General features: G+C 41.0%; 1 protein-coding gene and 2 long non-coding RNA genes across 3 annotated transcripts; 1 reads left to right on the top strand and 2 right to left on the bottom strand.

The window, feature by feature from the left end:
* The first annotated feature begins 5,783 nt into the window (after positions 1–5,783).
* LOC311041239 lies at positions 5,784–7,350 on the top strand. Its single transcript, XR_014600381.1, has 3 exons — positions 5,784–6,263; positions 6,890–6,999; positions 7,228–7,350. It is a non-coding gene; the product is annotated as an uncharacterized lncRNA (long non-coding RNA).
* A 5,190-nt stretch (positions 7,351–12,540) lies between these two features.
* LOC311041240 (uncharacterized protein) lies at positions 12,541–15,102 on the bottom strand. The gene is made up of 3 exons (XM_084086142.1): positions 15,079–15,102; positions 14,569–14,694; positions 12,541–14,404 (listed from the first exon to the last, which is right to left on the bottom strand). The coding sequence occupies exon 3, from the start codon at positions 14,327–14,329 to the stop codon at positions 12,605–12,607; it is 1,725 nt and encodes a 574-aa protein (XP_083942268.1). The 5' UTR covers positions 14,330–14,404; positions 14,569–14,694; positions 15,079–15,102; the 3' UTR covers positions 12,541–12,604.
* A 26-nt stretch (positions 15,103–15,128) lies between these two features.
* On the bottom strand, positions 15,129–15,927 carry LOC311041241. Its single transcript, XR_014600382.1, has 3 exons — positions 15,843–15,927; positions 15,309–15,374; positions 15,129–15,171 (listed from the first exon to the last, which is right to left on the bottom strand). It is a non-coding gene; the product is annotated as an uncharacterized lncRNA (long non-coding RNA).
* Between the last annotated feature and the right edge of the window lie 6,929 nt (positions 15,928–22,856).

Below are 22,856 nucleotides of genomic sequence, written 5' to 3' on the forward strand. Positions count from 1 at the left end.
AATGTAGGAGATAGATTGGTGTTCCATGGAGTTCTCCTCACGGAATAACCCCTCCCTCCCTCCCTCCCCCCCTCTCCCCCTCCTCCATCCTCACCAGGGTGGGGGGGGGGGGGGGGGGGGGGGTACAGCCAGGGCCTGTCAGGCAGTGGTGTAAAGTAACTAAGTACATTTACTCAAGTACTGTTCAAGTAGGTACAAGTACAATTTTGAGGTATACTTTTACTTTACTGGAGTATTTCCAATGATGTTCAGTACTTTTACTTCTACTCCACTACATCTCAGAGGCAAATATTTTATTTTTTACTCCACAACAATCATTTGAAAACTTTAGTTACTAGTTACCTTGCAGATATACATTATTAATTATATTATGAAAAACATACATTAACCACTTTAGGCCTATTTTATACCTATAGGCTGTTTGAAAATAGCAGATCTACAAGCTCACAACGCACTTGTAGATCTGCTGTTTCCAAACATTTTCGTACTTTTACTTTTGGTACTTCAAGTATATTTTGATGCCAACACTTTTGTACTTTTACTCAAGTAACATTTTGAACGCGGGCGTTTTGCTTGTAACGGAGCATGTCTGACATTGCAGTATTGATACTTTTACTTAAGTAGAAAATGTGAGTACTTTTTCCACCACTGCTGTCAGGGCTATTTTCTGGGTGGGGGGTGGGGGTGGGGTGGGGTGGGGGGGGGGGGGGGGGGGGGGGGGTGCAGCAGTGGAGGTGGGGGGGGGGGTGGGGCTCGGGGGCGATGAGCGATGCATGCTTTGCGTGCTCTGCAGCAACGCGAGGGTCCCTGCCCTGGCGTGCAATTTGTTAACCCATTAAGACCCCGAGACCCGATCCTACAAAATGTCTTCTAAATCCTAGCAGTTTTCTGAAAATATTTTGTTTCTATATCAGGTGGTTCTCAACTTCTTCATGTCAAGGACCCCCCAAAATGATATGTATTTGGCCGTGGACCCCCCCCCATCTCAAAATAAGTTGTTCCAGGGACCCCCCCCCAGAAGCAAAGATTTGAGTTAAAAATGTTCGCTTTAAACATATATATATATTCAAAGATTTGCACAAATCTTTCACGATTTCTCAAAAAAACAGCAGATCTACAAGCTCATAGCGCGGCACTCGGTGCCGCGCTATGAGCTTGTAGATCTGCTGTTTTTGAATAGCCCAAATAAATCTTAAAATGACACAGATGCGTTCCCGGTCTGTAGGGGTTAAGATGGCCTCATGGCTCGGTAAATGTCTTGCAGATGGCCGCTGGGTTTCTATTCTATTAAGATATTTTTGGGGGTGAGTTATGTGGGAAGGGAAAGTGGGCGTGGGGGGGGGGGGGGGCAAAAAGGAAGGGAACCCTGCAACTCCGATGGTAAACTTTTCATCTTTTTCTTTGCCTCGAAGCAGGGCCTATGATTACTGTGTTCATACTAGAGATGAGCGGATGGGGGGGGTTTTCGTCACCCAAATCCGCGTGTACAAGTTCATTATCCATCCGCCATCCAACCGCATTAACTCATTCACTGCCAAAATTATTTCTGGCCGCGTTTGCCCACTGCCAAGATTTTTCATTGAAAAAAAAAAAAGTACTCAGGAGCCGAGATACACCATTTTTAAGTTTTAAGTTAACAGGGAAGTGGATGGGAGTCTAGATCTTCGAAAATCATATCTCCTTGGTCTTTGGGTGAAATTAAAAGAAAAAATGTAAAAAAAAGAAGAAAAAAATACATCTTTATTTTTATTTTTTAAAAAGTCGTTTTAGTCGTTCTAGGCAGGGAATGAGTTAATTATATCATCCTATTTATAGATCTGCACCAACCACCGCATGTCAAATAATTATTATTTTCCTATACGTTAGTTTTCTTATAAAGAATGTTACTCACCACTGTCTCGATGTAGTGACTGTATATACACTCCAGTCCATATCCATGGTAACAGCAAAGCCCTCGGTCTTCATTGCGTTCATTCAATCACTTTCACTTTTTGTTGCCATGTATGCTTTTTATAAGTGACTTTTGGGCTTGTTTTCATAGACCTGGCTGCTTGTTTCTCTGCAAAGTCTGGCAACACTGGCTTGCCGGCTAATGCAACGTGCAGTAGGCGGCTAATTTGTGCCTGATGTAATATGACGTAATATTAAAATACTACAGACGCACGCACGTACATGTACTCAAGTACTGTTATTGAGTAACAGTTTTTGAGGTATTTTTACTTTACTAAAGTATTTCCAATTGTCAGTACTATTACTGCTACTCCACTGCATCTCAGAGGCAAATAATATACTTTTACTCCACTACAAGTATTTGAAAACTTTAGTTACTTGTTAACCACTTCAAGCCCTATATACATTATGGCCATTTGAAAATAGCCGATCTACAAGCTCACAATGCGTCGCATCGCGACGCATTGTGAGCTTATAGATTGGCTATTTTCAAAAGATGTTTATACATCTGAAAAATTGAAAAGGGACATCCTGCATAATGACCACTTTTACTTTTGGTACTTTAAGTACATTTTTTTGCCAATACTTTTGTACTTTTAGTACAAGTTTAATTCCGGACTTTTATTTTTAACAGAGTATTTCTTAATGCAGTATTGATACTTTTACTTAAGTAGAAAATGTGAGTAGTTTTCCCACCACTGCTTCTAAAGGCATAATTGACATAAATGCATGGTGGCTTTATATTTATTTATGCCAGCGGTGCAGAGGCACGTAGCGGACGGTCACACACTGACTTGTTCAGTCTAGACTGTAGTTAATTACTGTTGGCAGCATGTTGCACCAAATGGAATGTTCTGTATTGTGGAACAGAGGTTGTATTACAGCGCATATCGTGCTTTTTCTGTCCTTATCACCAGCGGTGGAAGAAGTACTCACATATTTTACTTAACCCATTAAGACCTGGAACTGTGTCATTTTTAGATTTGAGCTTAAAAAGCATTATTTTACACTTTGGGCTATTCAAAAGTAGCAGATCTACAAGCTCGTAGCGCGGCACCGAGTGCCGCGCTACGAGCTTGTAGATCTGCTATTTTTGAAAAATTTGTGAAAATGTGTCCAAATCCTAACCTACAAAAATGTACAAGCTCACCGACGCGTTGTGAGCTTGTAGATCGTCTATTTTCAAATAGCCTAGGTATAAAATAAGGCTGAAGTGGTTAATGTATGTTTTATGATAATTTCATATCTGCAAAGTACTGAAAACTGTAAATACTCCATAAAGTAAAAAATACCTCAAAATTGTAGCCTACTTAAGTACAGTACTTGAGTAAATGTACTTAGTTACTTTCCACCACTGCTAAAGATCTTGCATTTTCTTTCCTTCCCCTTTGTTTGTCTTTAATTTGTTTTCTCAAAGAAGAATATTTTAGGAAAGTGGGAGAAAATGCGAGAGAGAGAGAGAGAGAGAGAGAGAGAGAGAGAGAGAGAGAGAGAGAGAGAGAGAGAGAGAGAGAGAGAGAGAGAGAGAGAGAGAGAGAGAGAGAGAGAGAGAGAGAGAGAGAGAGAGAGAGAGAGAGAGAGAGAGAGAGAGAGAGAGAGAGAGAGAGAGGAACAGTGAACAAAAAAAACGTATTGATTTACGGAATAAGAAGGGCAACGTGGGATCTGTCAGTCTGGCAGACGGACGTGGTGAATGGCAGACTGGATTGGCAAGCCAACACTTAACATTCTTCCTTTATTTAACCTCTCTGACCTCTCTGTCTCTTCTTAACGTTTGTATCTCTGCTGTAAAGTAAAAGCTTTCTGACGTCTGGACGTTCCTTCTCTCTGTTCTGGTGCCCCAGCTTTCCTCTGTACTGTATGTGTGTGTGTATGTACAGTATGTGTGTGTATATATATATATATATATATATATATATATATACACACACACACACACAGAGAAACAAACCTGAGCCACCGCCAGAGAAAATGAGGCTAATTTATACAGCGGTAATTAAGTCCATTAGACCTGCGACAATCTGGGACCTTGTAATTAACTCATTAAGACCGGGAATTCATCTGTGTCATTTTTAAGATTTCGTTGGGCTATTCAATTTTTTTGCAAAAAATCGAATATGTATTTGGCTGCGGACCCCCATCTGAAAATATTTTGTTCCAGGGACCCCCCCAGAAGCAAAGATTTGAGTTAAAAATGCATATATATATATATATATATATATATATATATATATATATATATATATATATATATATATATATATATATTCAAAGATTTTTACACATTTTCAAGTTTTTTTTCTCCAAAAATAGCAGATCTACAAGCTCGTCTATGAGCTTGTAGATCTGCTATTTTTGAATAGCCAAAGAAATCTGTACAATGACACACGTTCCCGGGTCTTAATGAGTTAAAGCAAAACGCTCCAAAAGTCCAAACAACAACAACTCCCTCTGGAAGCTCTTAGCTGAACAGTTTGCGCTCGGCAGGAAAAGTGTTGTTTACAACCATAACAAACAGCTTGGGGTCTCCCTGCGTTAGCACACACCATCAGAGGGAGAGGCGTTGAGGGGATTGATCGTGGGGGGGGGGCGGGGGGGGGGGGGGGGTTCAGCTCAATAGCCTACAGCCACTCAGGCCAAAGCTTAACTCATTCACTGACAGAGTTTTTTTCCAGAACAGTCTGCAGTCAGTGCCAGCGTTTTTTGGGCATTTTTTTACTAACCACTGACTTTTTCGCTCCAGGACGATCGACACGGCGAGTGTCGCGAAAGACGGAGGAGGGTCTCTGCTTCCATCGGGGGGGAAAAAGCGTGTCACCGCAACCCTCCGTTCTTTAGTTATTGGCTGTTGAATATAGCGTGTTCTCACCAAAAACGCTGAAGAAAACAAGAAAGCAGAGAAAAACATTTTTTAAATCCTTTAGCATTAGATGGGACGGGGCTGGGTTTGTTGTGATCACGTTATTTCCGGGTCTACTCTTCTCCAGAAGTCACAGGATCACTCATAGGTCGGCGAAGAGCGCCATCTAGCATAAACAAAAGACTGAAAACACTGTTTTGACGTGTTGCAGGTCATTGGCACTGAAAGAGTTCAAAAGCCAGCCTCAGTCTAAACCTGACCGCTCTTGTGACACCAGGCTTTTCTGAAGTCATCGGTATTGGCGGTTATCTGCAAGCTCAAGCACGACGCGTGTGAGCTTATAGATCTGCGATTTTAAATGGCTTAAATCAGTGGTTTTCAACCAGTGGTCCGGGGACCACCAGTGGTCCTTGAGGGGGTTCCAGGGGGTCCCCAGACAAATTAATAGTTAGGAACCAAATTGAACCTTGTGTGTCTGTAACTCTGAGAGTGTACAAATGGAACCAAATGGACCCACTCTCAGAGTTAAATGAACACTGATGATGTACGATGATGCAGTGTAGATTGGGACCCCCGAGAAATCAAAATGGTTGAGTCCCTGGCATATCTTTTCAAATGGGGGTCCGTGGGCTAATATGTGTCAATTTGGGGGGGTCCTTGATACAAAAAGGGTTGAAAACCACTGGCTTAAATGGTTAAATAAAAATTGTATGTTACATTTTGCAGTTTTTAACAAAATGTTGGTCAAAACATGGGTAATGGGGTTGGTCTGTGGGACTCATGTTGTCTTGTGATACACCCTGGGCAAGACCTGCGCTGTTGGTTGTCTACCGGAAGCTGTTGATTTTTGGCGGAAGTACTGGGGAGAACGGAAGTTGCGTCACCCTGTGCAGGTCTGTTTACCTCCCCCAGAGAAACAAAACAAAATAGTCGTATTATCGTAACTCGCTCTTAAAATGGAAATGGATTTTGAGGAAAATTTCAACAAAACAATTGAAGAACTTTGTAAAGTGCACAAGATTGCCTCTTTTAAGCCACTACAACGGCTTTGTCTCAAGAATTTACTTCTTGACCGGGACGTTCTAGCGTGTTTACCGACAGGTTTTGGTAAAAGTTTGGTGTTCCAAACTTGGCCTACGGCATGCAGGATTCTGGCGAATGTTTACGGCTTTTCTAAGTGGCCTGAAGAGCCAATTCTTTTAGTTGTTTGTCCGCTTATGTCTATTATCGAGGACCAGATACGGTTCCTTGATAGTATAGGGATATCAGCAGCATGTGCTGGAGAAAGCCCAGAAGTGGACTACCAAATTGAACGGGGTAAATATCCCTTTGTTTTTGGATCGCCTGAGACTCTCGTTGGAAATAAAAGATGGAGAAAAATGCTTCAAACCCCAATATTCCAGCAGCGGTTGGTTGGAATTGCTGTAGACGAAGTACACACAGTGATCCAATGGTAAGTAAAATGATGAGATTTTTGAAAAATACAATGTTGCAAATTATTTAGTATCATATTTTTCTCTTATTATTTTTGTTATTTCTGTTATTAATATTTCAGATAAAACCGTAGCATGTGTTTTAGTGTCATACTTCACATGAAAATTAGATGACTGATATACAGCTTTCCTAACTTAATTTATATAAGAACAAATACTAGGATGTTCTGATTGACCAGATCACAGAATGTCACATTCTTTTTTTGGATGGTCTATTTTTGTCTATTCCCTATTTGCTGGGTTGCACTATGGATTTGACACCCTTTATAATCAGTCATGTCAATTATATTGGCTAATTATTAGCAGTAATCTTGACATTTATAATCAGGTATTTCAATTACGTTGTAGTGTTTTTTAATACACAGCAATCATGTAATTTGTAAATTCTATATATTCATATTTTGTTTTCAAATCATGTTCTATTAATGTTGTTATACATAGGTAGAGGCCTCATATAAGCCCTTTGGGCGTCTTGCCTCTTCCTGGTACTTTTCCTTTTTATATTTTGTGTACTGTTTTTTGTATTGTTTTTACATTTTGTGTTAAATAAATCAAATCAAGGCTTAATATTTCTCTTTTCAAACAGGGGTGAGGGAGGAAAACGCTCTGCTCCATTCCGAAAGTGGTGTGGCCTGGTTGGGGAACTTCGCTCCATCATTCCAAAGTCTGTGCCAGTACTTGCAGTGACTGCTACAGGTACTTTGTAAATATGTAGATAACTTGTTTTGCCTTCTATTGTTCTCATGTTGATCTCCTTCCCACTTGCCCCCTACCCCTCTTGTGGCTTTTTCTCTCTCCCCACTCTTCTTTCTACGGAATTTAACGTTGCAATGGGAGTGATGTACAAAAACGAATTTCACCCACCTTTTTACCTTGTAAACCTGTGATGTGACAATAAACCTGATTCTGATTCTGATTCTACAGCATCAAAGGAGACCAGACAGGACATCATCAAACACATAGGACTGATTAACTGCGTAGAGATTGTCCAGTCTCCAGATCGAGCCAATATCCGCTTGGCATCGAAGAAGGTGGATTCAGATCCAGTCAAGACATTCGCATGGCTTTGCAAAGAACTGGAGCTGAAGGGGACCAGCACAGAGAAGGTCTTAATATATTGCAACAGCATTTCTGACTGCTCTCTGCTCTATGAAGATGTGTTCAAACAGACACTTGGGAGTAAGTTCCGTCACCCAGAGGGTGCAGACGACATTTCAGGCAATAGACTGGTTGACATGTTCCACTCAGAGACGGCAGAGGATGTAAAGGCAGACATTTGTAACTCCTTGAAAGTCCCCTCATCAACTCTAAGAGTGATTCTCGCCACTTCTGCCTTGGGTATGGGTGTGGATTTTACAGGACTTAATATGGTGGTAAACTATGGGCCACCAAGGGACACAGAGGCTTACATGCAGGCCTTGGGTAGAGCTGGCAGGGATGGATCAAATGCTCACTCATTAATTTTGTACCACGGTCGTCAGTTAGTGGGTGTGTCTGACCAGATGCGTGATTATTTGTCGGATAACGAAACCTGCCGTCGGGCAAAATTGATGCATCTCTTTGATGGAGAGAAAATCAATGTCATTTCCCCTAGTCATTCGTGCTGTGGCTTCTGTGCTTCCTCATGTGAATGCAATCCCACGTGTGATGGACAACCCAGCCAGATTGAAAGGTTTGCAGGAGAGAAGCTAGATAGCAGACAAAGAACTGTTAGTGAGAGGCAAAAGCGATTATTGAGTGCAAAGTTAGAGGATATCGGAGATGACTTGATACTACAAGGGTTTTGCGGTGGGTTGACCGTGTACAGCACTGCCACTGTGAACCTAACAGATGACACACCTGCTAATTTGATCCAAGAGGTCATTGAGAGAAGTGATTGTCTGTTCACATTACAGGACATCTTTACCAATGTTTCAGTAAGCACCATACAGCAGGCTCAAGCCATTTTAAAGGTTCTTGGTGACATCTTTCAAGACCTATAGATCTATGAGGTAGGTTCATGACCACCCCAAATAATCATATTTGAACAGTGGACCCTCCACCCTGACATACACTTGGACTTGTAGGAACTACATATAGTTCATTCACATGAATGGTATCCAAAGCTTGTGTCTACATTGTGCTTCCAAAATCTTCAAAATTCTCGCTTTAATCTAGATTGTCTGAATAAAACACCATAAGCTAGTGCGGTCAGAAACCAAAAATATAGATTTTCTTGAGAAGGTGTTGTAGGGGAAAAGTGTTTGCTCCTTGGAGTGGGAGATAACAGAGTCTTTGTGGGCCGGTTTGCCTTGTGACTCGATTCCACTGACATGTCCTATAGGGAATCTGTTTTCCTTTGACTTTTTTATATATATATAATATCAGAAATCTGTCCTGTGTCTCTGCTGAGAGTAAAGCTCCAGAGGTCTTCCTGAAACCCAGACAGGAAGCTATAACTATGTATATAAAGTTTTGTACAAATGAGCCCATGGGAAAAAGTAATAATAATATTCAGGGCCTTGTATTGTTGTTTTCACTTATATTATTTATCTAAAATGTTTGGTTTTATTTTATTTCTGTGGTTTCTAACTCACAGCATTGAGTGTACATAAGAGGTTTTGTAAAGCGGTTCAGACATGTGTGATTTCTACTTTCAGTATGAGCCTAGGTAATAAAAAGGTTCAGTCAAAAAAAAAAAAAAAAAAAAAAAAAACAGGAATTACATATAGTTTAGTGAAATATTTTGAGATGGGGGTCCGCGGCCAAATTCATATCATTTTGGGGGTCCTTGACATGAAAAAAGTTTGAGAACCACTGATATTAGAGCAAAAAACTGTTAGGATTTAGAAGACATTTGTATAATCCCCAGAAGAAAAGATTTGAGTTAAAAATTGTTTGCTTTAAAAAATCTTCAGTTTGTGGCTTACAGTACTTCAAAAGGCTGGAGGATGTGTCGCTTTGACTTCTTCTCAAAGTAAAGTTTGTGTGTATCCCATTGCCATAGCTTATTATACTAGTGAGGTATTTGGTTCCATGCCTTTCCATTAAGCTATACACACTGGCCTTTTGTTTGTGTGCTTGTCAATCAGCAGGCACACATTTGAAGGCCAATTTCTGAGTTCCAAGCTCAGTTGAGCGTTCATCAAGATTTCCTGGTCCATTGTGCAATGGTCAGTATAAATATTAGCTCTGTGTCAGGGAAACCATCAGGGTTCTGTTTTTGTTGATAAAATCTGTATAAAATATGTATTAAAATCTTGTATTTTCAAGATAAAAACAAAATAGCAGATCTGCAAGCTCATAGCGCGGCACCCTATGAGCTTGTATATCTGCTATTTTTGAATAGCCCAAAGACATCTAAAAATTACACAGATTCTTTCCCGGTCTTAATGGGTTAAACTAATAATCTGGGGACCCCCCAAAACAATTTGGGGAACCACTGTCATAATTGACCATGTGATACACTGTGAACAAAATGTTTCTATGTCACTTCAAATACACTCATTAAGTCTGCACATTTATTGCATGGGTGACTGACATTTGTAAAAGCATTTTTGCCCTGAAAGAGACTTTTCTAAACACCATTCACCCCAGCAATACGGCATGTCTTGTATATGGTGTGAAGGGAAACCCATTATTTTGTAACACTCGTACAATTTCACTTGATTAATAAATGTTTTTACTATATCACTTTGTGAATTTAATGTGGAAAATGCTGTTAGAATCGATCAATGGTTCTCAAATGTTTTCAGGACCATGTGATACACTGTGAACAAAATGTTTCTATGTCACTGTTTCTATGTCCCTTCAAATACACTCATTCAAGTCTGCACATTTATTGCATGGGTGACTGACATTTGTACAAGCATTTTTGCCCTGAAAGAGACTTTTCTAAACACCATTCACCCCAGCAATATGGCATGTCAGTCGGCATGCCTTGTATATGGTGGGAAGGGAAACCCATTATTTTGTAACACTCGTACAATTTCACTTAAATGTTTTTACTAAATCACTTTGTGAATTTAATGTGGAAAATGCGGTTAGAATCGATCAATGGTTCTCAAATGTTTTCAGGAAGAGGATCCGATCCCCAAATTGATAGTCATTTTGCTGTGTACCCCATTTGAAAATATTTGTTGACAGCCCATAACACAACATTTGACTATCTAATTTGACTTCTAAAAGTGCTAAATTATTAACCCCAAAAAGGAATATTAGTCTCAATATATTGTCTTTCCTTCAAAGCCTTTTGATAAACATGAATATTCTACATCATAACTGAAGTGTAAGCCTAATAAGCCCATTTCACTATAGCCATCTCACAGCACATTTGTGGAAGTGCTGATGTGCCCTTTATCACCAAATACATTCCTTTAAAATGGGATTGAGACAATGGATTTCACAAGATACTTGTCACAGGAGATACTTCTTAGAAGTTTGTTCACTTGATATTGTTTAATACTGTAAAAATTAAACTTCAATATAGTTAATAGATACATGTCCTCAGGAATGATAACACTTTAGGCCTGTTTAACACACTTAGTGTAGGGATATCTGGATATGCCATGCTGTAACAGGTGAAAGCTTTTTGGAATATTAATATGCATGAAATGATTATACATGAACAAGTAGTTCCAATAGGTTCTCTTTTATTAAAAACAGGTAGTGGTGGACAGTAACAGTAGATTTACTTGAGCACTTCACATTTTTTATCTATACTTTGTGTATTTGAAAACCTTCACTCCACTACATTTCAAAGAGAAAATGTGCTTTTGACTCCACATTTCTAGTAAGGGGAAAAGTTATAGTGAAAAATTCAGAGAGATTTCAGAGTTCCCAATGCAGCTACGCCCAAATATGGAGTTTGTCGTCTTAACCCAGTGGTTCTCAAAGTGGGAGCCGTGACACAAGTCCAGGGGTGCCGTAGAATGCTGTGAAAATATTTTGAATTTATCAATATCACTTTCAGTGATAGACCCACTTAAACACTTTACTAAAACTAGCACTGTACTTGGTGTGCCAATCTCTTGGCGAAAAATAGCCGCTGTGTCTTGATACATTTTGTCATCGATATGTGTTTATAATGTGTTTATAGCCATGTGTCACGTGAAGCTTGACCAATCACTTTGTTGACGGGTCAGACCAATCAGAACGTTGACGGTGAACACGGACAAAGTCAGGTATAGAGCAGGATCCGCTCTATACCTTTAGCGCCGCTAAAAATAAGCCATGTCATTCAGGGGTACCGTGGATGAAAGTCATTTACAGGGATCTAAAAAGTTTGAGAATCACTGGTCTAACCTTAATGTGTCGTCATGGTACAGTATAAGGCGTAAATAAACCAGTGCCTCCATATATGGGCATAAAAGGGACCATATAGAGAGATCTCCATATATGGGCATATCAGTCGGATCTGCGGTTCAACGTAGGTGGTGTGAGGGCCGCCCGAACACTAGTTATCTGCATTTGAAAAAATCACACCCTGTGTGAAGGTAGCGGCGCCTTTGAATACATTATGTCATCGATATGTGTTTATAATGTGTTTATAGCCATGTGTCATGTGAAGCTTGACCAATCACTTTGTTGACGGGTCTGACCAATCAGAGCGTCGACGACAGATAAAGTTAAATTGAGGATCTAACTTTAAATAACTTACCTAGAAGGAGACTTTAGCCAAATAAAAATATATACAAAAAAAAACATGAGGAAATAAAAAATAAACCTTGACATCATAGTGATGTCATGAATAGTCCCCTTGCCTGACAAATCACAACCTTGACGGACTCTTGGATTCTCGATCGTCTATCAAACCATTCTGTCATAACGGATGACTGGGTCCCGAACTCAGACTTTCTATACATTCACCCTTCATCTGTTCTTGTATCTTTCTCTTTCTATTCGTCATATTAACTTTAAATAACTTACCTAGACGGAGACTTTAGCCAAATGAATAATAAGATGAAGTCATTGTCATCGTTTATATAGACATCGAATTCTATATTCATGACATCATAGTGATGTCATGAATAGTGACCAATCACAACTTTGGCGCACCTGACCAATCAGAACGTTGACGCACCTGACCAATCAGAACGTTGACGCACCTGACCAATCAGAACGTTGACGCAAAAGCCAGGCATAGAGGGCTAATATCCGCTCTAGAGCGGCTAGCGCCGCTAAAAATATAGATAGGCACATTAAAGAAAATTAAAAAACACAGCATCAGCTGTGGGGGTTAGGCAGATGGATTAGGTAGTGAGGGAAAGAGAGAAAGATTGGAAAATCAGAGGAACAAGAGAGTTACAGACGTAGTGGGAGACTATTTGTTTGCCTCGATCTTCTTGTCCATCTTCAGAATTTGTTCACTGATCCATTTCCATAGTCCTGGGGACTTTAGTCTGTTCAAAGGATTTGCACTTTGCTCCTTAAAGTGGGGGTACATCCTGCCCGGCTTCTGCCTGAACACCTGGATTTTGTGTAGCACACTGACCATCGCATCGATGTCATCGTCTCGGTTGGCAGCTGTGTGTCTCCCTGACTCACGTGGAACTTTACAGTCTTTGTCAAAGTTGTCCAGAATTGTCTTTGTCTCTCCCAGACTTTGGCTCATGAACTGGGCAATGTCAAAGTTGATGTTTGCGCCAACTTGTGAAATGCACTCTTTCGTGTAGAGAATGTAGTGCTCACAATTCATGTCCAGAGATATGTTGTTACCGGCACCTCCAGTGACATTCACAGTTCTATTCCATCTGAGCCTGTGGGCATCACTTGGACTCAGCAAAGCATGTAGATCTAGTTGGAGTTTGAGTGCCTCCAGAGTGTATCGATGTCGACCTGCTTGCTTAAAATGAAGCATTTTAAACTTCCACAGGCGGCAGGTTCGGTCTCCATCCCCCTCCATCACTGAATCCTGGAAGTCCCTCTCCAGCATGGCCATTTTCAGGAAAGCAGTGTGGTAATTAAAAACCCCATCAGTTATAAAAGATGCGGTTGCTTGTGGAGTGTGATGGGAAAGACGGAAACCATGTACCTCTTCTTCGTGGTTCTTGAGCTCCGTTAAGTTTTGGAATGGTGGATAGATGCATTCAGCCAAGTGGCATTTGTGTTCTTGTGCTTCAGGTTGGCTTTCACTTCTTGGAGTTGTTACTGGGAAAAGTGTATGTGTGCAGTCATTCATAACATACCTGTCCACTATATTACCAAGTTGAGTGTCAAACCATTGCTGTTTCTCTAATGAAGAACTGAAATTTGGTGGGGAGTTTTGTTTGGGTCCATCATGCACACTGTCCATGCCAAAGTATTCGAGAGTAGCTGTGATGATGAGGGCATCTGTCACATCCTTGATGAATGCATCATTCGCTCTATAATGGTCTCCCAGCGCTGTTCCACTTACATCTCTCCTGTCAGTTAGGTTCTTCAAGTGAAACAATGTACCAATCTCTGAACTGGAGGAGACATTATAGAACTCTTTATAGATAACATCATTGAAGTTCATGCTGGCGTGAAAGTCAGCCACAGAAGGAACAATGCCAATCTGTCTCTCATGCTCTGTGTTGCTATTCTGAAGATCTCTCACAGCACGGTCAGAGTTCTGCTTTGTCAACAGGTCTCCTGTGACAATGATCTTCACAGCTGGCTTCAATGTCGTCTTCCCATCGTCAACAGGCACATATGGGACATACCGGTCATTGATGTGACGCATAGCTTGGATCATGTCACTCGATTTCTTTTCGTCCACATCCAGTAAACCCAGCGGTGTTATCTGAGATTTTAAGGCCATTTCGTGTGAATATTGATGAGGTAGGTGCCACTGGACATTTTCTCTGAAGTTCTCTAATGATGTGAATTTGGAGACAATAACTCTACCAATCAGTTCCTGAAACTCAATTTTAAGGCAATTACGGTCTTCCTGGTTGGGGACAAGTTCAGAGAGTGGTACATTGAGGACAGATGATCTGACATCTTGTGGCAGATGTGCAGCACTGACCCTCTCTTGGTTTGCAACCATCAGTAACCAATGGTAGTCAAGTCTATGATGCTTCATTGACACTGAGTGAGGTGTAACAGCACGGTCTAGGTTGTCTACCGTCACTTGGAATGGAGCCAAATGTGGGATACCCTGGGGAACAAATGAGGCCAAAGTTTAGACACATTTAGCCATTTAAGTGTTATAAATTTGCACAATGAACAGATTTATTTCTACAGTATTCCAGTGTAACTGTTTTATTGTGTAAAAAATAAATGCAGTACATACTGCATGGACATTACATTTAAAGGATTCACCTGTCCATCATCAGCTGTTGAAGATCCTGGCGTATGATAGTCCACTCCAGTGAGAGGATCAATGTCAGCATCCTCGTCATCAGTATCCTTGTCATTTCTGGATTCCGTGTCCTCATCCTCGTCAGTCTATTTGTTTATCATGAGATTAATAAGTAGTTATTATCACAAATCCTATACATTTAGATCAGTTTTATCCAAAGAACTATTTCAGCCAATCATGACACTGTTAATGTGGCTCCTGTGTGAAATGTAACCCATATCCCTAGTCTTCTATAAAACAGTAGATGTTTTTATTTATCTATCTATTTATGCATTAACCTTTTTCTCAATTTAGTCGTTATGCCAATTGAACACACACAAACACACACCTGTTCTATCCTAATTACTCACCTACCAGTGAGGCCATAAAGCCTGTGGTTAGCATTGACCTAATATAATCAATTTACCCTTCATCTAGTATGTGTAGTGTGAACAGGTTTTAATGTTAATAAAATTGAGTGGAATTAATACCTGGTACTCTCCATCGGATTCACTGTCTATCACCACCAAAGACTCAAGACATAGTTTGTGGAGGTCTTGCGTTAGGCCAGTGGCAAGCTGTACCTTTAGAGCAAGTACAAAAAAGTGTGAGTGTGTACACACATACATACATAGAATTAAGACGTAAATGTAATGTGGCATCTAAGCCATTTAAGGGTATTGATCATTGTGGGGGAAAAAAATGTGTGTTAGGTAATTACCTTCCCTTCTGAGTCACTGTGTAGCCCCAACATTGATTCTTCAGTTCGACTTGTAGCAGCATGGTCCTTTAGAGCAAGACAACAGATAAGAAATTGAAAGTGTTTATGTACATTTTGTTTGTAGTTACTGCTGTAAAACCTGTTCACACTACACATACTGTTGTATAGGTATATACCTGATAGTTGCTTGTTTTAGAAGAGAATGCACTTAAGACTTCTGGTGATTAGTAGTTTCCTTCCCTACCCATGTTGAATGCACTTATTGTAAGTCGCTTTGGATAAAAGCGTCTGCTAAATGACTGTAATGTAATGTATCCTACTGACTAACCTGCCAGTGAGGAGCCCCCACAGTATATGTTCTAAATTAAAACCACTGACTCTTTGTAATTATTCTTCCCTATTTTTTTTATTCCAGCGCCCCCACATCATAAGGCCTGTGGTTGGCATTGACCTAATGTAACCAATTGAGCCTTCATAGAGTATTTGTATTATGTACAGGTTTTAATGTTAAACCAAATAGAGTGAAATTAATACCTGGTACTCTCCATCAGATTCCCTGTCTATCCCCACCAAAGTCTCCAGAGATGATAGGCCAAGTTTGTGGATGTCTTGCGTTAGGCCAGTTGCAGGCTGTTCCTTAAGAGCGAGAGAGAGCGAGAGCGAGAGCGAGAGCGAGAGCGAGAGCGACACACACACACACACACACACACACACACACACACACACACACACACACACACACACACACACACACACACACACACACACACACACACACACACACACACACACACACACACACACACACACACACACACACACACACACATTGAGCAAATACTTTATCAGGGGGAAGGGGAAATATGTAGTGCGGTATTACATGTAATATTTTGTGGTAAAGACATTTCAATGTATTTTAATACTTTGTGGTAAAAAATAACATTATCTCTAAGTCTTAAAACAAATTATGGGGGATCTTTATTATTTTAGGTATACAATGTACAAACCTCTTCAACAGTAGGACATGGCACACCGAGTATCCCTTCTATTTCCTGACCTTCTCCTCTGTGAAGATGAATTATATCTTCTTTCCACTGAAGTACTGAGCTATCAAATACTTCACCCATAAGTTTGAGGGTTTTTAGTGTGCTGTTGTGAGAAACGCACATTCCCAATCTGGAGAGTCTTTTGAAGCATCGTTTGGTAGCCCCTGCCTCACGCAGGATCAATGAATTGATATATTGTGGTGCATTCATGGTTTGTACGCGTGCACGGATAAGGGTCGCTCCAGCCATGGCCATAGCACACTTCTTGATTGTTCTGTTTGGGGTGTCTGAAGATGTTAGTCCATTGAAAGTCACTTTGCTTGCTACCTCCAGGAATTTCAGAAAGGTTGGTGCATGGTCTCTCCACTCTGACACAACGTTTGTCCATTGGAAGTGTTTCAAGTCATTCAGGCTGGTTTGGCGCAAGATGGACCTAAATCTGAGACTGACTAGTCTTTTTACTTCTGCCTTTACTTCCTTCAGCACTTCAGCAATCATCCTTTTTTTCAGATCAGGGATCTTCATTAGAGCTGGTGGGAGTCTGTGGTACTGGCCCCGAACCAGGATATCTGCCACTTTTTCAAATGGCCCAGTAAGGAGTCTTGTTTTTAAACATGTAGGATACTTCACCCTGACCTTAAACAAAAGTAAATATACCACAATCAAAAGGTGTACATCTCGAAATGAAAATACATCATGTAATGGGCATGAAACCCTTGACAGATTGTGAAATTCTTTCAAGTTATGATTAAAAACTACAGTGTGGTTAAAAAAAATGGCAGGCTGCATAAAACGTAAAATCTTCTGATGTAAGCTACACAGTGGTAGCTAATAATAGGTTGGTAATAAGTGTAACACCCATTGTTAATGTATTTAGATGCAACTGTTTTACTAGACTGCCATGTATTTAATCATAACAGGAACACAAACAGTCAGCCTATGGTTTCATGACCATAAGTAGTGAAATATGTGTGGCACATATTTCATTTGCCTCTGTAACACTTACAAAACATCTTTTCCTCTGTGAGAGGGAAGTTACTGTCACATGTATTGCCATGTCCTGCGATCTGTCCACATCGATCTGTAATGTAAGAAAAAGACTTATTTTTAGATAAGTCTTCCCTTTAAAGTCAATATTAATTACAGGGTAATTTAATTTAAAATTGAAGAGGGGTCAGCTCCTTTGAGCTTCCACACATCATTAACAGTACATGCATACCTGTGCAGACTCTGTAAGTTGCACTGCAGTTGGTGTCTTTGGTGCAGTGGACACTGCCGGCATGCTACCTGCTTGCACCTGCTGTCCTTCACTTGACGAGGCAGAGACATCAGACTTTCTGCGTCTTGCACCTAACACACACAAACCCCTCTGCAACGTGGACAAGAGACATAGAAGGGGAAGAAAAAGGAGAGGGTGGGAGAGAAGGAAAGCATTATAATAGTACTAAAGAAAGAGTTAAGATCATAACTATTGCGGCTGATAGCATTTTCCAATAAACTGATGTATGTGCAAAGAAAAAAGATAACAGCGAGCAATAACTCCCAATAATACAAAATGCGGTCAACAAAGTATAGCTCTCTCAGCTCACCCTACCTCCATGGTCAAACCAGCCATAAAGGTGGCTAGATGAGTGCCATTATGTATAGACACTGAGGCCACCCACAGCGACACTCCCACCACCAAGGTGCCAATGAGGTGCCTCCATCAATCACTAATCCAATCCAGTACAAATTTGGCTCCTACAATAACAACTGATTGAAACTTGCCAAGTTCATTACCTTTGGAACCCTCTACCCTTACACTGCTTGTGACTGCTGTCCCCATCACCCATTCTACTAAAGCACACCTGGCATACTTCAAACTAACTAACACTGAGCTGGGTGTGATGACAACTGTTGTGCATGAAGCCAATGCAGTCAATGCACACACGATTAATAAGCCATCACCAAATGCACTCTAAATACTGATAAAGGGTCATGACAGGTTCTTAGTATCTTACATTTCCATCACCATTATGATTTTAGCTGAGGCATGGCAGGTACTGTAGTATAAAGTATATTTATTTGAAGCACTAGAAATAAAGCAAATATTAATCTATAACTAATTTAGCACTTCTGTCATCTAAAGCATTATTTCACATTGCATTAGATTGTATTGACTTACTGTAATCTCCTAGTTATACTTTTTCCAATCTAACCTTTACTGTCCCAGGGGAAAAGACCACGGGGACTGATCCTGCAGGCACCTTCTCTTCTGTACTTGATGAGGCAGGGACAACAGTCAGTTTGGGTGTGTCACTGAGCTGTCTATCAGCACGCTACAATGTAGAGAGAGAGAGAGAGAGAGAGAGAGAGAGAGAGAGAGAGAGAGAGAGAGAGAGAGAGAGAGAGAGAGAGAGAGAGAGAGAGAGAGAGAGAGAGAGAGAGAGAGAGAGAGAGAGAGAGAGAGAGAAGAGAGGGAGAATCCATGTTCATTATACTATAGCAGTGAGTTAGACATGTATAAAACAGATTAAACATGTTCAAGTGACTTACCTTCAGATCTCTTTATGCTAAACCTTACCACAGGATAACCGAATTGTAATATGTTAACTTAATGTAATCTTCCAGTTCCATTTATTATGAATTCATGTCACTTCCATTTTGATCCCCTTGCTCTAAGCTGACCTTAACTTTCACCGGGGAAAAGAGAACAGGTAGTGGTGCTGGAGACATCTTCTGCCCTTGACTTGAGACTGGGTCATCACTCTGTTTGTGTGTGTCACCTATTAGACTAACAGCATGCTGAAATGTAGATCGGAGGACCAAAGAAACAAATGGTAGATAGAGAAGAGTATGTTTATTTTAACAGTAAATACACATTTTCAACATCTTAAATTTACGCCAGTGATTACTTTTAAAGTAAATTAATTGCACTTACTGAAAAGTTACAATGTCACATTTTACTATATTAAGTCTTACACTTGATCCCCTTATTCTAACCTATTCTAACCTGACCTTAAGTTTCCATGGGGAAAAGGGAACATGTTGTGGTCCTGGAGTCGTCCTCTGTCTTTGGCTTGACGGACCTATTAGACTCACAGCATGCTGAAATGGAGATTGGAGGACCAGAGAAAGACATGGTGGATAGAGAAGAGTCTATGTTTATTTTAATAGTAAATTAAAATATTCAACATCTTAAATTTACCCAACTGATGGCTTTAAAAGTACTTTAATTGCACTTACTGAAAGGTTACAATGTTACATTTTACTATATTAAGTCTTACACTTGATCCCCTTATTCTAACCTGACCTTAATTTTCCCAGGGGAAAAGGGAACAGGTTGTGGTCCTGCAGTCATCCTCCGTCTTTGGCTTGACAAAGGAGGGTCATTACTCTGTTTGTGTGTGTCACCTATTTGACTCACAGCATGCTGAAATGTCGATCGGAGGATGAGAGAGAGAGAGTGGAGAGAAGAGTCCATGTTTATTTTAGTAGTACATAACCAATTCAAACATACCATTCATATTACTTACCCTTTGATTGAATTGTATTGACGTTTTAATTTAGTATAATCTCCTAGGTCACTATACCCTTTAATTGCCCAACCCTTACTCGTCTAACCTTCTATAACCTAACCTTAACTTTCCTAGGGGAAAAGAGTACAGGGACTGATGATGAACACATCCGCTGTACTTGTCTTGAAGATGTAGAGACATCAGTCGGTGGGTCTCTGGATACTTCCAGACTCTCTGCATCCTGCAATATATACATAAATGTTATCCTTGGATTATGATTAAATTAGGATTAGATTATGATCTAAACATGTCTATACTTTATGGGGCAAATAAAAGAACTGGCACATTTCTATAGTGTTCACACAAACAGCAGAACCACAGAACATTTCTCCTCTGAAAAAACATAAATGGAGGCTATCAGAATGTTTATTTTTGACCTTTACTGTATTCACAAGTACTCAAATGTATAAAAAATATTTTGGAAATAGCAGATCTACAAGCTCACAACAGCATTGTGAGCTTGTAGATCGCCCATTTTCAAATAGCCTAGGTATAAACTAGCTAAAGTGGTTAATGTATGTTTTATAACGTAATAATTTATATCTGCAAATTAACTAGTAACTGAAGTTTAGAAATAATTGTAGTGGAGTAAAAGTACAATATTTTCCTCTGAGAGGTATTGGAGTAGCTGTAAAAGTATTGGAAATTAGAAATACTCCAGTAAAGTAAAATTCCTCAAAAGTGTAAGTACAGTACTTGAGTATATGTACTTTGTTACTTTACACCACTACTGTGAAACAGAGTATCTACCTGTGGCAAGTTTATATAGAAAATATATATGATATAGCAAAGTAACACGATTAATTTTGGATTAAGGGCATAATAAGGCTATGGCATTGCTTACTTTTATAAGAAAAACATAATTTAACTTGAGAAAACGAATCAATAATGTTAGCTTGCCTTGTTAACACGTTAACATACTCGGTGAAGCTACTACGTACCTTCAAATGTAATTCTGTCAATTGTGGAAGAAGTCCACGTCGTGCGTTAGGTTCTTCCACACCACCGGGGAGACCGCGTTTTTTTCGGTCGGTATATTTAACCGGTTTCGTCGGCGTAACGCTAGAATCCATGTTTTTAATATATTTTACTGTCACCGTACCAAAGAATGTCAGCTCAATGGGGAAATGTTTCAGCGGGGAGATGTTTTTCAGGAACACCGCACCGTGATTGGTCAAAAAAAGTCAACTTCCGGGGAAAGTTTACGCCCCTTTCCTACCACTTCCTAGACACTCTCTGGTCTAGGTCGTGACCAGGCTCTTCTTTTCGCAGATAAGTGAGGCTGGGACCGAGGTTACTTGTGATATGGACTCCCTCAGCATGTGGCTGCCTTGAAGTGAACCGCTGAGCCAAAAGAGAACCCGGGTGTTCTGTTGTGATGATCCTCTCTAATACCTAACTGCTGGTGGTACAGTAGGTAGTGATGGGTCGTTCATGATCGATTCGTTCATAAGAACGCAGTTATTTGCCGTGAACGAACCCGTTCACTTCCTGAAACTGTCCCCTCCCCCCCCCCCCCCCCCGTACACAGGACGGGAAGGCGGGCTGTTCCCGCAGCAGGCAGGCAGGCAGACAGGCAGACAGACAGACAGACAGACAGACAGACAGACAGACAGCGGTGCGGTTGAGTTGTTTTTCACTAGACATGAACGAATCCTTTGAACGGATCATTGCCGTGAACATGAACAAAATCGTTCGTTCACTGAGATGAACTTTCACGCAAAGCACGCCACCCCCCCCCCCCCCCCCCCCCCCCCCCCTGTTGTTTGACTTTCTTTCTTTAGGGACGTTCTAGAGTTGAATATTATGCACAGATGACGCACACGTGGCCACGTCTGTCTGTCTGTCTGTTTGTTTACCATTGCGTGTGTGTGTGTATACGCTTGCTTACCTTTATGTTATGTGTCGTATAGTTCTATGTGGGTATTCAGTGAGTATTATGCATTAATGTATTCACATTTAACTTGGAAGCACAGAAAGATTGAACTTGTTCTTCTCTCACAGAGGGAGGATGCACACACACACACACACACACACACACACACACACACACACACACACACACAGATAGGCATGACAACACACACATAACACGCTTGCATACACAGATTACGCACACACACACAACACGCTTACATACACAGATTACGCACACACACACACACACACACACACACACACACACACACACACACACACACACACACACACACACACACACACACACACACACACACACAGAAACACACGCGCACATGCACACAGAAACACACACACTCGCACATGCACGCACACGCACATAAACGCACACACACACACACACCCACACACACACACACACACACACACACACACACACACACACACACACACACACACACACACACACACACACACACACACACACACACACACACACACACACACAGTGGAGTGCCTCCAGTCGTGGCAGGACTCAGACCGACCGGGGCTCCTCACCGCAGAGACCAGCGTGCCTGAGCAGTGAGATCATATGAGAGAGAGAGAGAGGGAGAGAGAGAGAGAGAGAGAGAGAGAGAGAGAGAGAGAGAGAGAGAGAGAGAGAGAGAGAGAGAGAGAGAGAGAGAGAGAGAGAGAGAGAGAGAGAGAGAGAGAGAGAGAGAGAGAGAGAGAGAGAGAGAGAGAGAGAGAGAGAGAGAGAGAGAGAGAGAGAGAGAGAGAGAAGTGGCGTAATGAAATCTGGCATGGTTCTGTGCCCCGGCCCGGCACACAGGATTCATATGTTCCACATTAGCGATTCACAAAAAACCCTCCAGAGCAGAGAGGCCCCCATCCCTCTCCTCCTCCTCCTCCTCCTCCTCCTCCTCCTCTCTCCTCCCTGTATAGTGGTATGACAACCTGTCATGGCTCTCTGTGCTCTGGTAGCAGAGCGTCAACGGGCGGGCGGCACGAGACGACGCGCGCTG

This window comes from Gymnoscopelus microlampas (genome assembly GCF_963454915.1).
Source record: "Gymnoscopelus microlampas genome assembly, contig: SCAFFOLD_102, whole genome shotgun sequence".
In the NCBI taxonomy this organism is placed as follows: Eukaryota; Metazoa; Chordata; class Actinopteri; order Myctophiformes; family Myctophidae; genus Gymnoscopelus; species Gymnoscopelus microlampas.